At 37.6% G+C, this 16,432-nt stretch overlaps 1 protein-coding gene across 1 annotated transcript in view; it reads left to right on the top strand.

Moving 5' to 3' along the window:
• Positions 1-16,432, top strand: part of LOC134534018 (tonsoku-like protein) — a 47,217-nt gene that overhangs the window by 29,259 nt on the left and 1,526 nt on the right. The window contains exons 15-24 of the mRNA XM_063371907.1: positions 3,728-3,935; positions 5,692-5,881; positions 7,159-7,286; positions 7,657-7,794; positions 8,936-9,172; positions 9,282-9,457; positions 10,809-10,987; positions 12,303-12,419; positions 14,076-14,250; positions 15,412-15,673. Coding sequence (XP_063227977.1) covers positions 3,728-3,935; positions 5,692-5,881; positions 7,159-7,286; positions 7,657-7,794; positions 8,936-9,172; positions 9,282-9,457; positions 10,809-10,987; positions 12,303-12,419; positions 14,076-14,250; positions 15,412-15,673 — 1,810 coding nt within the window. The remainder of the gene's footprint in view (positions 1-3,727; positions 3,936-5,691; positions 5,882-7,158; positions 7,287-7,656; positions 7,795-8,935; positions 9,173-9,281; positions 9,458-10,808; positions 10,988-12,302; positions 12,420-14,075; positions 14,251-15,411; positions 15,674-16,432) is intronic.

The following is a 16,432-nucleotide window of genomic DNA, read 5'->3' as shown; positions in this document are numbered from 1 at the left end:
TATTGGGACTTTAAAAATATGACATTATAAGCAGGAAAACATTATATGCAGGAACATTATAACAGGGTTCTACTGTAGTATCTTGTAAGGTTGAAGTTTGCCTCCTTTTGAGATGGAAAATAAGAGAGACTTAACTAATGCAATTTTGTATGTGCCTTTTTTTTATTGTGTTTGAAACCATTGACAAGACTTCTAGATTGTGAATGTCATCCATATAGACCTTCCGTATTTACCCGCAGAAGGGCTGCCCCTTTGTTTGGATTGCATCCTTAATTTTGGGCAAAAAATGTAACATTTTCAACATAAGGGGAGGGGTCGCAGCTCCATACATCTGTCATCACTAAAGTTCAGTGGATGCATCCCACTTCCCCCCCCCCTCCCTCATATATTTACAATCCATCCAATTCCCCTTACTTCTTAACAAGACAAAGGAGATCACTGCTAATTTTTATACCCGTTTTTCTTCCTTTCCGCCATTGTATTTTATTTTTTTTTTACCCATCCCTTTGTCGCAGAGAGAGAAAAGGCGGCAAGCTATTCTTTGTCAGGTCTGTCTATAAAAACTAGTATGCAGTTTACTGCAAGGCTGGAAGAATATAAAAGGTGCATTTATAAACATCGATAGCTGCGGTTTTGTCACGGTATGTTCAGTTGAAAGCATTGGAAATATCATTCAAAAACGATAATGATTGGACACAGTTGCGTCATTAACACCTGTCAAGATAGACATATAGATAATTGTGTAGGTGCCAGTTCACAGGACATTTACAATGAAGAGAGGGAGGGAAACCGTTAACACTGCCATATGGCCTTATTTGTTTGGTGAAGTCTCCAATGCAAACGAATACAGTACGTACATAGTGTTCCCATGGAGCAATTCTTCATTACCAATATGTCTATGGTGATTGCTTGGTCAAATCACTCGCCTCCCCATATGCAGGGTTTGATATCTGGTGGCATATAACTCCCAAATGTCACAATTGAGACACTTTCAGGTGAGTCGGTGGGTTTTCTCCATCCACTCCTGTTTTACCCCACTAATGCATTTTCTCGCTGCTCCATCTCACTTATCTATTTATAATTGCCTTTTTGTTTACGAGAAGTTAAATACACTAGAGTCCCGTTATAGCGAGGTGTCACGGTTCCGGGTTTGATCCTCGCTATAACCGTGTCCTCGCTATAACCGAATTGGACAAATTTTGGCCCCCCCAAAAAAAATTAACCGAAAATAGCATAAAAATTGTGTTAAAACCTGTATAATTGAAAAATAACAGGTTATATTAACGAAATCTTAATTTCTGTGAGCAGATGTGTGAATTCTCTTTAAAATGATACCCCATAAGTACGGATGCGATCACCGATTGCATCAAAATAACCAGAATACCCTACCAAGCCACGTAAGTATAGCATCTCAGCAAGCGGCCGACGCAGCATTGTCCTGCTATCTATTGCCGACGCGGGCTGTCTGCTGGCGGCCATGTTGGTTCGGGATGTTCCTAACAGGTGGTGCTAGTGTAGTGCTACGATTTAATTCCTTACAAAATAGCAGGAGTGCGGCTGCGGCAACGCACGTACGCCTCAAACGAAATAGTCGCTGGAAAACTATGGCTGTATCCGAATACATAGGGATGCGTCCTTAGCACACACATCCCTACATCCCTTAGCAAATGCAGCCACAATGTAGAGGACGCATTTCTAATGGATGGATAGTATCCGAATACTTTTACTACTAGCACCACCTGTTGACTGTCAGTCGTACTAATGTTCACGCAGCCATTTTGTGTAGGGATATCTACGAATATTCAGCAAAACGTAAATAATAAATACCTACCAATTAAAAAATAATGTAACGTGTATGTTATATATGTTAGCGATCCAAATAAAATACATTTTATAAATTGTAAACTTTAAAAATACTTATGAGTTTTGAATTATCCTTTAAGTTTAAATTCGTATTTTTATTATATTTATTAACGTCTTAATTTGTCTCTGTTTAAGTTATCACTTTCGCTTATAATGTTTTAAACAAATATTTTGCAGAAAATCTGAAGTAATATTATACACAAACAAAATAAAACCCAATTCCGAAGCTAATGGATGTAGGGACGCGTTAGTGGATGCGAGTGTCGCATCCCTAGAAATCTCGAATTAGTGGATGCGTGAAGGGATGCATCGGCATCCCTTGTGAGAATTCGGATTCAACACAAAGATGGCCGCGTCCACTACGATGCACTTTTAGTGGATCCCTTAGCTAAGGGATCCATTAGGCCAGTATTCGGATACAGCCTATACTTTTTTTCATTTAAAGAAACCTGTCAACTTTTTTAGAAAATAAATTTGGGATTAAACTCAAACCCCTTTCCCGGACAAATACCCCAACAACTGACCGAAACAAAAGTTACAAGAAAACTGTCCTAGCGATTCGGAAATAAATACGGTAGTGCCTACTAGAGGTGTAAAAGTAACGAAAAAATGTGTACCCGTATCTATTCGTTACTATAACAATTAGTACTCGTTACTATCTTTACATTACTCGTTACATCTGATACCGCATAATTTGCTATGTTGCAGCAACGAATCCAGTCGTATTGCGTGCGCGTGCAGTATGACGTCGTGTAAATAATAATAAATGGAATATAAACAATTAATAGTTTTTGTTAACCAATAAGCAATTAAATCTCATTAGAGCGGCTTTTTAATATTATCTCTTCTAAGATAACAAAAAAAAACGTGAAAATATACGTGATTATAAAAACCAAAACATACATATTTCTAATTTGTAAAAAATACTTTCTTACGTTGTTTCTGTTCCAATATCAAACTTTGTCTACACACGGCACCGATAACTAACGGAAGTTTGATAAAATAAAGAAAGGACGGGATTCTATTTTTAAAACCACGCACTTAGGTGGCGACTGCACGGCTGAAGAATGTGACAGGCGTCAACGGCAAGATGTCTAGTGGCGAGCGAGAGGGGTGGAGATAAAGAAGACAAATAACAAAAGTGCGCTTCAAGCGATCACGCCGTAAATTCCTCAAAAATACCTTGTTATAGCCGTGTTCTCGCTATTACCGTGCTCGCTATAACGAGATTCTACTGTAGGTGGTATCCTAAATTATTTTGCTTCTGTGATTTAGTTATATTTGCTCATAGTTTTAATGTAACTATCAGTAATAAAAAAATTTATTAATTCAGTAACTGTTAATTTAATGCTTTTGAGAACCTTAAAGGGCATTTTTTATTTCAGTCCTACCATGAAAGCGTATGGTATATAACTATGAATTAACCATTTTTTGTTATTATTGTAAAACTTTTTTATTTTTAGGACATCAATTATATATTAATAAAAAATTAGAATTTAACATCTTTAAAAAAAAAAGTTTTGGCAGGAATCGGCAAATTTTTTTTTAAATTGAAAATATGTTTTAAAAATAGAGTTGCATGACAGAAGCTATGCACAAAAGGCTAATTTAAAACTGTACATTACTTTATTAAATACTCTTAGTTCGTACCTATTTATGCTAGGGTTTGATTATAAATTGGACTTAAATTTTTCAAAAAAAACATGAACATATTAAATTGATAAAACCTTTTTGTAAACGCTTAACGAGTTATATTATGAATTTATTTAAAATCATGACTGAAAAAAAAAATAGAGCAGCAAAGTAATTCAGGATGCTATCTACTCAAACCCTGTGTGTTAATATTCCTAACATGTTATTTCAGCTGGATGCCATGTGGACACGTCCAGACCACCAAGTGAGGGAGGCCAGGGAGCGAGGCGGGAGAACTCGTCCCAGCAGAGGCAAGTGTCTGCCAGCTCCTCCCGTCGCGGAGGTCTCAAACCCTCCCGCAACCCCGCCAGCGACAGGACAGGGCTGCGTCGCTCCGTCAGCAGCAGGGAGAGCTCCTCCGACTCGGGGGATGACTGCAGGTGAGCAGGGCTGGCGCGTCCACGCAGGCGAACCAGGCAACCGCCCAGGGCGCCAAGTAGCTGGGGGCGGCGCAGCACGACACACAACAGCTCATATGATATGTTTAACGATTGTAATGATTTGTAATAAGTAAAAATCTAAAAAAAAAAAAAAAAAAAAAAGCCTACTTACATCTGATTGTTGACAAAATCTTAGGCTTACGTGATGTATTTCGAGGCAAGGAAAATTTCTTTTGGGGTGTCCGGCCGGGAAGGGGGGGGGGGGGGGGGGCAATTAAGGTTTTTCGCCTAGGGCGCCAATTTACCTTGCACCGGCCCTACAGGTGAGGGTAACAGTTTTTTTTTCTGATAAGTAATGAAAAACTATAATTGCTCTTATCTAATTACAGTTTGTAATTGTGACATGTTTTGAAGTTTAAGTGAATTTTAAAACTCTTTTTCTCGTTATGGGATACACTTCAGTGCTTTATGATGTCAAAATTACATGTTTTTAGAATTGCAGTACATCAGTATATACTTTATGAACAACTCATTAAGAACCATTAATTTTTGTTTGTGTCTTGTGTCCCTCCAAACTGCAGTACTGTACTTTTTTTTTTTAATTTGTGATTTCAGATGCATTTTGGATACCAAGGGTTTTGGTTAACCAGAGTTTGGTTAATCGGGGCTTTTTCTGTACTATGTTCATAGAAAGATTCAGCTCTAGTATTTGAGTAGATTTTGCATTAAAGAGTTTTAATAGGCAGACAAACTACTAGATTTTTATGTATGTGTTTAGATTAAGGAACCACCTAGCGTTAGCCTGAAGTGGTCTCGGGAAATCATCATGATGGGCATATCGAGGTTTAAAAGGTCAAGGGTCAGAAAAATTAATTTCATTTGTTTTATTTTGCATGTCTTATGGGAATACTTTTAAGCAAGTGCTCACTAATTAATTTTTAGACCAACATTTTACTATTTACTTTATTGTAAAAAACCAGTATATAAATTTTAACACTTTTTTGGTGGATTAAGTATTATAAAATTGATTTTATAAAAATAAAAACAGTAACACCGAATTTATCTGTTTTAAAAATGGGCTGAAAATAAAACCATAAATTCTTGTTTCTAGTCATAATATGTTGAATTGCGATAAAACCAAAATAGCTTATCAGTTATCAGTACCACACATAACACCAAAATTAAAGTATTTACAACATTTAGCACAGAAATATAACTAGAAACATGAAATAAATCAGAAATTTGACAAAACTTAACTTAAATTTTAAAAAAAAATTGTTTTAAATTCATTACGAGTTTTGTACCAAATGTGTGAACTAAATAGATTGGAAAAAAAAATTAAAATTACTATGTTTGAGCTTCAAATTCAAACTAGTAACACTTTTTACATTAAACACATTGCCACTTTTTCAAATACACACAAATTTTCCGATTTATTTTTGGTGTTCCTGAGTATTTCTGTTCTAGACATGCTTGTTACCAATTATTTTATTTAATAAGTAAGTGCATCTTGTGGCAGACAAAATGAAACTATGTTTGTGAAATAAGTATACTAAGAAATATTTTAGTTTCATATTTGTTGACTAATAAACTTTTTTTCTATGGATAAAGCCAATGTTTAAAAATAAAAAAACAATTACACAGAAATCTCTTGTTTTAAAAAGTATTTCGACCTAAAAAAACCATAGAATCTTTTCCCTATCCATAATACATAACAGTGACAGAAATGACAATGTGTTTACTGTAATGTGTGCAGCCACAGCGTTGCTGAGGAGTCGGACGGGGGCGTGCCTCCCTCGTCTCCGACCTTGAGACGAAGGTTGTCTCCCAGTGCGTCCACGAGCACTGCCGGCTGCAGCCAGGCGAAGAGCACAACCTCTGCTGCGGAGGAGTACGTGAGGACCATCAGCGACCTGCGACACAGGCCGGCCGCGACCACAGCAGAGGTCTGTCTAGCAGTGTGTTGTGTGTTCAGGTCAGGAGAAAATGTAACACACTTTTGTATACAGATTGAGTTATAATTTAACCAAAAATTTAACTTTGGCTTCAGGTTCATCACACTGTTCAACATAACTGTTACGAACGCGAGAGACCAGACCACTGGTGTCACACGCTGTGTCACGTGCGGTCCACTGACGTAAGGCATGCGTCGTACGCCTGGCCGGATTACAAGGGTCGTCGCTACCCCTTCCCTTCTCCGCTCCTTCCCGCACACAGTCCTGCCTTAGCGCTGTCATCTATTGCTGAGCAGCCTTGGCCATTATTTTCCAGCAAATAATAAAATATTTTAAAATGGATAATGTGTACTCTGACAAACTCTACAATCACCTTTGAACTTGTCTTTGTCATGATATGATTTCATTTTAAATTTTTGGTGGTAACAACTCATCAAAAAAAGAATTGAAATCATTTTATAACAGTGACTATTTTTACGGTGACAGTTGAATATTGTTTACATTTTTATGTTTTGTTACCCCATATTATTTCAAAGAAATCATTTCTCAATGACAAGTTTTGCAGCATTCTAGAAATTTGTTTAATTTTAAACTATCCTCATTTTCAGTGATTACTTTCTCTATTGGTATTTGCAATAAAAAAAATTTGTACAGCTCCACCTTCAGAGATGTTTACCAGCTATGGTAGCACTTTAGACCATAATTCACCTACAGATTTTTCAGCTAATTCTTTCTGTGATGATCTTGAATCCAAATTTTTTTGGTCAAATTCACTCATTCTGTATACTGTTAAACTCTCTTAAAAAGTTCTTGTTCATAACAACTCAATAAATTGAAATGATTTTGCATATTAATCTACAAATATACGTTTAAAAAAAACCTTTTGAAAATTTTTCTTGTTTGGTAAATATATAATTTAAATCTCTTAATAACTTTTTACCAGTGTTTCATTGTCTGTTTATAAAAGGCTCAAAAGTAAGGAATGTATGAGTCTTTTTGAAATTGAGGTAATAAAATGGGCAAAGGGTGAATTTAGATGACACAGGAACAGAATGCTTTGGTAGAGAAACCCACTGGCTCGCTGCAACGTTCTCTACACTGTCCAAATGTAGAAAACCTAGTTTTGAGTTTTGCCTTGCATTTTGATGTAATGCGGTGTATTGACTTTTATTTAGATGATATTTAGGTTTTATTCATCATGTAATGTTGCTTCTACATGTAGCTGATAGCTAGTTATTTTCTGTTTTTAATTTCTTTTATTATTCCAGTTGCCAGAGTTGCACACGGAACCACGGGACCATGTGGCTTTCCTTGCTGAGCGGGAGGTGGGAGACGATTGGTTGGAAGATGATGTGAGCAGACCTAAGAAGAAAAGAAAACATGTTGGTGAATTGAGGTGAGGTTGTAGCTGTATTGAGTATATTTTTGGTTTTTAAATCCTCATTTCTCTATAAGTATTTTTTGCTAATTTTGATAGATATTTATGGTTAATTCTATGTGTCATGGTTTGTACTTTGTAGCAATTTTAATACTTCCTTGACACTGCTATAAAAATGAATTTCCTTGTTAATATAAATTTGAAAGAAAAAAAAACAAATTACACATAACTTCTATTTGTACTGTATCGGCTATCATTTTATTCGCTTACAACACAGATGGCAGCAACAGTGCCATTAGTGAGCTGATGTAAAATTACAACCAGTTTGTGAAGTTTCACTTCTATTTCATGTGGCGGCCATGGACTCATGAGTTGTTCTTATTTTCAGCTGTAAGCTGATAACATCGACCAACATTCGATCAGCAGTCTCGTTAGATGTGACATCAGATGATTTCATAGAACCTTCAACAGCTGCCGAGTCTTCGTCAGGTCGTCATGTGTCTCAGCCATCTACCTCCAGTTTGAAGTAAGTGTTAATGCCGATTCAAATTGGGCCTTAAAAAAATTGGAAATTTTTTTTCTGCTAAACTGCATGCAAATATAAATATAAAATATTTGAATATGTCTGTAATTGTAAAGGTTATCCTATACCTATATGCTATACATACTCAAAGAAACCTATTTTTTAAATAATACATATTTTTTTTTAATATCATGTAATCTTAATGCATAAGTAATGCCATGGCTCTTTTTTTAATCTATTTTTTTATAATCTTATTCTATCCCGTCCACTTCATGCTTCTATGGATGGCCAAATTCTGTGATATTAAATTAGCTTGAATTGAGCCGTGCACTGTCAAAAAATTTTTGGGTTGATTCCAGCTGTTGACTTTGACTTCTAGGTTCCATTATTGTGATGCCTGCATCTTAGTTTGCTCAGAATTTATCGTTGTATTTCATTTAATTACAGAGTTTCTTGTTTTCTAGCAGGTTAACTTTTGCATTTTGCAGGTACATTTCTTTTGTATTCCTGTTAAAAGTATATTTACTTTCGATAATCTGACATGGTGGTGGTCCCGAACGTGCCAGATTCAAAACGTTTCACTGTACTTCTAGGTTTTTCAGAGCATATTCTTATTTGACACCTATCTAGTGAAAAAAAAAATACAAAAAATTAACAAATACAAATACTTTTCTAAATCAAATGCTGTTTAAGAAATAGTCAGGACTAGAAAACTCAAATTCTATATTTATTGCAAGTATATTTTTTTTGTAAAGAACTGCCAATGTAAGATCAGTTTGGATGATAGCATATAGTGAAAATCATTATAACGTCCATGAAAAAAACTCTAAATTGTGGTACTTAAATAGTGATATTATGTGAAAATAATTATACTGAACTACTATTAAATGTGAAACTTCTCACAAAAAGAGAGAATTATGTTCTCTTAATGTGAGGCTCTTTGTGATGGTATCTCATTGTAGTTTTGAAGATAGAGTTTAATTTATATTTTATACACATGCCCAACAACAGTTGAGAAGCTTTCGAGGCGGGCACAAAACACGAAATACACAAAGGAAGTAATAGTCACCGCTTGAAAGCACACGTGCAAGGACTTCAGGAGCTAGGACAGCAGTAAGCTCGGCGGGTGTGCGGGTGTGTCCAGCCTGCAGAGGAAGGGCAGGGCCGGCCAGAAGTCGCTGCTGGACGCCGGGTTCTCGGTGAGGCAGGCAGCGGCCGGGGAGAGGTCCGGGGCCCCGGAGGCGCCGCCCCCGCCCCCGCCCGTCGCCGCGTGGGGCATCAAGGTGCGGGTGGAGGACATGCTGTTCCTAGTGCCCGTGCCCTCGCCCGAAGCCAACACCATCGGCTGGCTGGCCGAGGAGGTCACCCAGCGCTGCTTCGAGTGAGTTGGAGGACATGGCAGCAGAGATCGAAACATTTAACAGATCGTCTACTGGATCACGGAAAGTTGCATTGCAGTTAGAGTGCGTGACGATGCATGCTGCCCTCAGCAAGAAGGGCCTGTTGCCGAGCCTCACGCTGGCGACGCGAGACGGAGCCATCCTGTCGGAGGGGGACCCGGTGTCTCTGGTCATGGGCGAAGGGGAGCTCAGCTCCAGCGTCTCGTCGTGGGCCGTGCCGCCCATCGCCGAGATCTACAAGAAGGCGTGCAGGAGCTCCAAGACCAGTGAGTTGCGTTTCCTCACCGCTGCTTGCTAGCGATCTGTACATGTGGTGGTACGTAACAAAACTTAAATACCATCAAAATGGAAGACAGTACACTGCATAAATTTGAAATGCAGTGAAATTCACCTGAATTACCTAATTATTTCTATTAAAATGTGAAATTTTATTCATAAATATGTAGTTTAGGCTTCTGTTTCGACATATTAAACAGTTATGCGTCCATCTACAAAGAGATATTTAAGTTCTAATGTAGGATTTCTTCCAAGCATATTGTAAAAATAAAGTAAAAATAATAATTATTCGAAAAACTTAGCAGTTGAATAAATAAAAGCAGTCATTACCTAATTTTTTTGTTTACATTCTTAGGTAATTATTAGATAATTGGAAGATCAGACTGAAATACTGAAATAAGAGTGTAAGACTTTTTAAAGCAAGAATTTAAAAAAAAAAATTCTGTTTAGTTTTTCAAAACCCCTATTTTAGGTTCCCCATTGTTTTAGGTGCAGTTTATTTATTATTAAAGCAAACTGTAGCTAATTCTAGAAGTTTGTTTATTAGCTAGGAGGAATTTTAAAAATGCCATCTTGAAGTGAAATATTTTTTAAAGAGTCGTTAACATATCAACAAGGAATTAGCATTAAAACTACAAATGTTCAGCTATCCAGATGGAAAAAGCGAGTTTGGTGTCATTCTCAGTTAAATTTTCAATTTTGAACATGGCAAAGCTTTGCATGCACTCCCTAACTTCTTACCTGTGTGACATATAAATTTTATTGCACCCAGAGCAACTAGAGCAGCTGTTTTCATTAATATGTACTATTTTTGTGTGCTCTCTGAGTAGGGTCAAGATTGAATGGTGAATTGCGATGAATCGAAATAACTCCAAAAAGCATGTTAAAACACCCCAAAACACCGGAATGCAAGTTAATACACCAAATAGCACCGAAATGCAGGTTTTATCGTGGAATTAAGTAGCATTTAAGCAAAACCTCATTCAAATAATAAAAATTTTTTTTTTTTTTTATGTTTGAAATTCAAGTAATGTCATTATTTCTGGACAAAAAAATTGTACCAAAGTGTATGAATCAGAAAAATCTAATTTGTTTTATTGTGCATCTCTTTTTGAATCACGTAAAAATAAACCACAAATGCTCGCTAATGTATTTTTATTGGAGTGAACGTATCTGTTTTAGACCAATTTATTACAAATAATTCTATCGTGAAATGCAGCATATCAATTTTTACAGTTATTTTGTTGGAGTAAGTATTATTAAAATTAAAACCATAAAATATTGTCCGTACGTACGAGAAGAAGGTGTTGAAAGTGTTGTTAGTGTGAGGTGTGCCCGCAGGCGAGGATGAGCACTTGGCCCGGGCGCTGGCAGACAGCCAAGTGTCGCGGGCGCTGCGGCTGCCCGACCTGGCCTTGCGGGGCGGCGCCCTGGGGCCAGTGTTCCAGGCCCTGCGACACCAGTCCACCCTCGCCCGGCTGCACCTGGGCGGTAACGTCCTGCAGGACGAGGGGGTCAAGGTGGGTCCCGGGGCCGCCTGCCGCCCAGCAGTCCCGGCTCTCTGGAACCTACCTGTGACCACGTGATTCCGCAGATTTTCACCCCTGCGCACAAAACCCTGCCAAGTTCTTCTGTTGCTTGTCGTCTCACTGGTAGTCCTGTGCGAATACCGATTTATAGCTTGAATCATTTTTAGATAGAATAATTGTCTAACTATTCTCAAAAATTAATTTTAAATTTGTATAGTAGGTTTTGTGAAGATTTAGTTTCAACATTCAATAGTAGTTTTCCAAGTCATATTTTAACAATTACTTGTACGTGGTCTTAGGCACTGTGTTTGAATTGGTTAGAAAACACTGCTCCAACCAGTGAGACCTGGTTTGATTCCTGGCTGGGTAAAATCCTAATTTTTTCGAAAGTTTGAAATGAGGCGGATGTTGCCATGGCCTGTGCTCCCCCCCCACCACCAGTTCATTCCATCACTGCTACATACCTCATCTCACCTCACCTCACGCATTCTTCAGGCCGGGGAAACGACAGGTCTGTCTTTTTTTTTTTTTTTTTTTTAAGTTTATATACTTATTGATATAACAACAAACTACGGTATAGTTATCGATATAACCAATATGTAGATAACCTATTTTTATGTAAAATACCTTATTAAATACCCAAAAATGTTATGACTCTGAGTATAATGTGATCCCAAATTTTTTTGATTATGAAATTTACTATACCCGTTCTGGTTTCCAGTGTAGCTTACATCAGTAGAGTGATTTACATGGTCTCTTTTGAAACACCAAGCCACAGTTAGAAAACAAAATTGTGTTTCATGACTGTAGTTCAAAGTTGGTGGCTGTTCAGAAAGCAGAGAATGTATTGATTTTAAAAAGCCACAGCACCCACAGTGAAGTGAAGCAGAAAGAACCCAGTGAAAAACTCCATGTGCACCCTCTCCTTCACCTGTATCTCTCATCTGTCACACCTGAGCAGAGGTTCAGGAAGCCCTGGACTAAAGTGACATAAGTGGTGCAGTTTACGGGCAAAGTGTATAGTTTATCAACTGAGTGGAGGTTCAGCTTAAGTGTCATAGTGAAACATTTAAAAGCAGAGCCTGTAGTTTTTCAACTAAGCTGTTCCCAATGGCAAGACACACGTTTTGCGATTATAATGCGACACCCCCCCCCCCCCCCCCCCCCACACTTTTAGTTTCCACAGTTTTGGTAAAAATCTTAGCATTACATTCAGGTAAATACGGTAATTATGAATGGGGAAAACTGACATTGCCATGTATTGAAAATACGTTCTGGGGTTCTGGCACATACTCTAATGTTGCAGTTGCTAGCAGATTGTCTCCAGACTCTGTCCCAGCTAGAAGTCCTGGATATCAGCTGCAACAACGTTACCTCGGCGGGCCTGGCTCACCTCACCAAGGGGTCTGCTTCGTCTCTTGCGGTGAGGCACAGTTTTCCAACGTTGATACCACTGGTGCCAACGTAATTGTAGAGACAAGATTTTATGGTTTAATTTTATAAATGCTGTTTTTTTTTCATGAAAGGGATGCAAGGTTAAACATATAAGACAGTAAAATATTTAGAAATACTACTGTTTTCATCAAAACGATGTCATTTTAAAATCAATATATTAAGTATGTGAATGTCTTAGGCAAAATTACTCAGCAAGCATTTGTGTATTTTAATTCATGTAAGAATCTATTATATAATAAACATATATATATATATTTTAAAAAAATGTTTTTTTATTGAGTGAATTAAAAATTTAAAAAAATAAATATATGAATTTAGGCCTGTGTGAATATTCAAATTTTCAAATACAAATAATAAACTATTCAATTCGAACTCGAATACTAACGCTTTGAAATAATGAATATTATATTTGTTTGCTTTTGAATACTTGACATAGCATACACCATGAGTTTGTCATTATACCAATATTTGCTGCTGAGATCAAGTGATTTGTGTAATATGAATACTTTTTTTTTTTAAATAATGTTTAATCGTTTAATGGTACTTCGTAATCTTAAACATGAACAATTCGCGACGTTTAAAACATGCAATTATTCATAGTTTTTTTTTTTTTTTTTTTTTTTCGCTACTGTTTTGCTAACCAAAACTCAGCATATTTTCATTTCAATCTTGAAAACAAAATATTACTTGTATTTGTTTTGTCACACGCACCAGAAGTGGAAAAAAATAAATGCCGAAAACCTTGGACTACAACATCACAAAATACAGACACTCCATTGAGATGGGGATCAAAAGAAGTATAGTTTCAACAGCATATAAATCGAAAGTCACAATCGATCTAACACCATGTGATACAGTAGCAGCTTACTTGCTGTAATTATCTATGATGAAACAAAACAGATGTTGTGACTCAAAAATATTTATAAAGTGTAAATAATGGTTTTACATTCCAGATGAAATTAGCAAAATTTGTGTTTATAATATTGCTGAATTAAAATGAAAATTACCTGACTGCCGTTAACAATGAAAACTTGTAAATAATTAGGATTTAAATACGCAAATATTATGAGGTCATTCAATCAGTAATTTGGGAATACAGTACCTATTAAAAAAAAATAGATTAACTTTTTTTTTTTGTAGATTGCAGTGGATTTCACTGTATTTGACTTTCGCAAAAATTATCCAGATCAATATGTAGAGTAAGTTACAGGATGTGGAAAATAAGGCAAATAGGAACTAAAATGAAAGGGTGGTTAGGTTGCTGAATAATTAAAAAATACAATTTTTTTAATTTAAATATTTTCTATAAATTATTTTAGCTGACTTAAACAACCTTTCACTTTAGAAAAGTCTAATTTTCCTGATATTGTTAACATGACATTAAAAATAATATTTTTATTTGAATTTTAATTCTAATTATAATATTTGTCTTAAATATTCATACTTGCAAATAATTTGATATTCGTATTCATATTTAACTTAAAAAAAAAAAACTGATATTCACACAGGCCTAGTTATGCACAAGAAAACAGTTAACCAAGAATGATGTATTTTGTAATACATTTTAGTATATGATATTTACAATTCTTTGTTGGTATAATTTCTGTTGCACTGTTTTTTTCAGTCACTAAGGACACTAAACCTGGGCTTCAACCCTATCGGGAACAGTGGCGTAAAGCATTTATGTGCGCTAACCTCCAGCCTGGCTTCACTGAAGGAACTTGTATTGACTTCCTGTGGATTCACTCTTGATGGCTTCAAAGTGAAGTTCTTGGAATCAGAACCCCCAGATTTATGTGGTAAGTAATGTGTATGTGCAATTCATACTCAAGTCTCACGACTCTGGAATGGCAAGGAAAACCTTGGAAAGTCGGAAATACAGTGTTTTTATCGCATAATCGTTTTATACTAAAATCAAGTTTGAAAAGTAGGGGTGCAATTTTTATGCGGGAAAAAAAAAACATTTTTTGTTAGGGAAAATTAATAAAAAACAAAACCTATTCATGGAAAGTATGTTTATTTAAAAAGTAGAGTAGTATATAAAAGCACGCCAAACAATTTAAATTAATAAGTCATGAAACAAAAACATTTTTTTCAACTTTAAACATAAAAACAAAAACTGTGACCCCGATCATGACCCAGAACTAATGCACAACTATCGCCGTAGTACACACCACGAAAGATTGCGGGCTATCTAATGTAGTTAACTCGGCACTAGGCAGAGCATGCACGTTATAGGCAATCAGTGAGCTATCAATATCAATATTCATACGGTATAGTCTTTATTTAAAAAAAAAAAAAAAAAAATTTTAACTGTGTCTTAAAACTTGGAAAGTGTAATGAACTCAAAAGTGGTATTAACTTGAACCCTGCTAGTTAGCCTGATTTGATTTTACAGTTTTTCTTTATTAATTGCGTGTTTTGTGTTCATAATAATAACTGGTCAATTGCAATGCAATATATGTGCAATATTGTAGATGTTTGCAATACTGTTATTTGCACATTGCCATTTCTTATTCAAATGTGTTACAAGCATGTTGGGCATTGTCAGTGGTGGATCCAGGATTTTTGTTTGGGAGGGGCTTGACCCAGCTGAGGCTAGGCTTTATCAAGGCAAACACTAAAATAATAGTGGACCCAGATGCTTTTGGAAGGGGCTTGAGCCCCTTAGCCCCCCCTCTGGATCCGCTATTGGGCATTGTGGTGTTTGCATCAGTATTACGGTATTTGCAATGTACGGTATGTCCATAAAAGAATGTCCCTGTTTCAATGGCATGTTACAACAGTTTTATTTAGACCATTTACAGCAAATCACACGCCAAACTGAAGGTAAACTAACCAAGGTTTTCTTACGAATGTGTGCACTTTTAGTCCAGTTCTTCCCACACTTACCAAGTCCAGAATAATGGAAGCAACTCTGGCAAGGTCTCGTCAGATGGAGGACGTGTGCCTGTTCGCAGTGGACGGCGTGGAGAAGCTGGACATCAGCCGCAACGCCGTGGGCAGGGAGGGAGTGATGAGCTTCCTGGCGCGCCTCTCCCCCGGCGCGCTGGTCAGCCTGAACCTCGCCCACTCCGCCGCCCCGCCCCAGGACCGCAGCGACGACGGCTCGGTGGCCGCAGAGCTGTCGCTGTTCTTCGAGCGCAGCGCCCCGGAGAGCCTCCGCTCGCTCGACCTGGCCGGCTGCAACCTGCGGGATGCCGACGTCTGCGAGCTGACCAGGTGACGTTTGTCTGTGTGGCTCGCCGCGGCCACCTTTCACCCTTGGACTACAGTATTTAATCGCATAATGTCCGCCATCGCATAATGTTCGCACCTTGCTTTTTAAATACTTGAAATGGAATTTTTTTAAATCCGCATAAAGTCCGCACCAGACAAAGGAACCTTGGCCACCCCTGAAAGGCACAGTAACGGGATGGAAAATTACCGACGCTGTCAACAATGCTTTGACCTTGAGTTGTTCATTTCTCCGGAGCGGTCGCTGAGAGGGTTTTATAGCGTGGTGAAACCGTCGGGACTCACTGCGACGTCACGCGAGTTGCAAGGGGATGGGCTATATATAGCACAAGCCAGTACACGTCATCTCACACTACGTCACAAAGTAGGGGAGGTACCGGAGAAGTGGTGGGGGTACATGCGCACAGTTTTTTTATACACACAGTGGGCAAGGGACTGGGAGGGAGGCTCGCCGGCACCGGCTAATGCAGACATTAGACATCTGCACGTGCCGTCAGTGGCCATCTCAATGAAACATTAAAAAAATATCTTTTTACGCAAAGTGTTTATTTTGTGTAGGCTGGCTGCGGCTTCTGAACGTAAGAGCGCACACGTGAGTGAGAGAAGAAAAAAAATGAGTGGCGTCTTCCACTAATCGCTGGCACCCAATTATCTCGACACCTGTCACATTTCTCACGTCCGCTGCGGAGGGTCGCCAGTCACCAGCGCTCTGCTAGTAAACTAATTATGAGAGAACAATTTTTT

Source organism: Bacillus rossius, chromosome 7 (assembly GCF_032445375.1).
Source record: "Bacillus rossius redtenbacheri isolate Brsri chromosome 7, Brsri_v3, whole genome shotgun sequence".
Taxonomy (NCBI): domain Eukaryota; kingdom Metazoa; phylum Arthropoda; class Insecta; order Phasmatodea; family Bacillidae; genus Bacillus; species Bacillus rossius.
The sequence above is the reverse complement of the archived record's forward strand: the minus strand, read 5'-3'. Positions and strand labels throughout refer to the sequence as shown.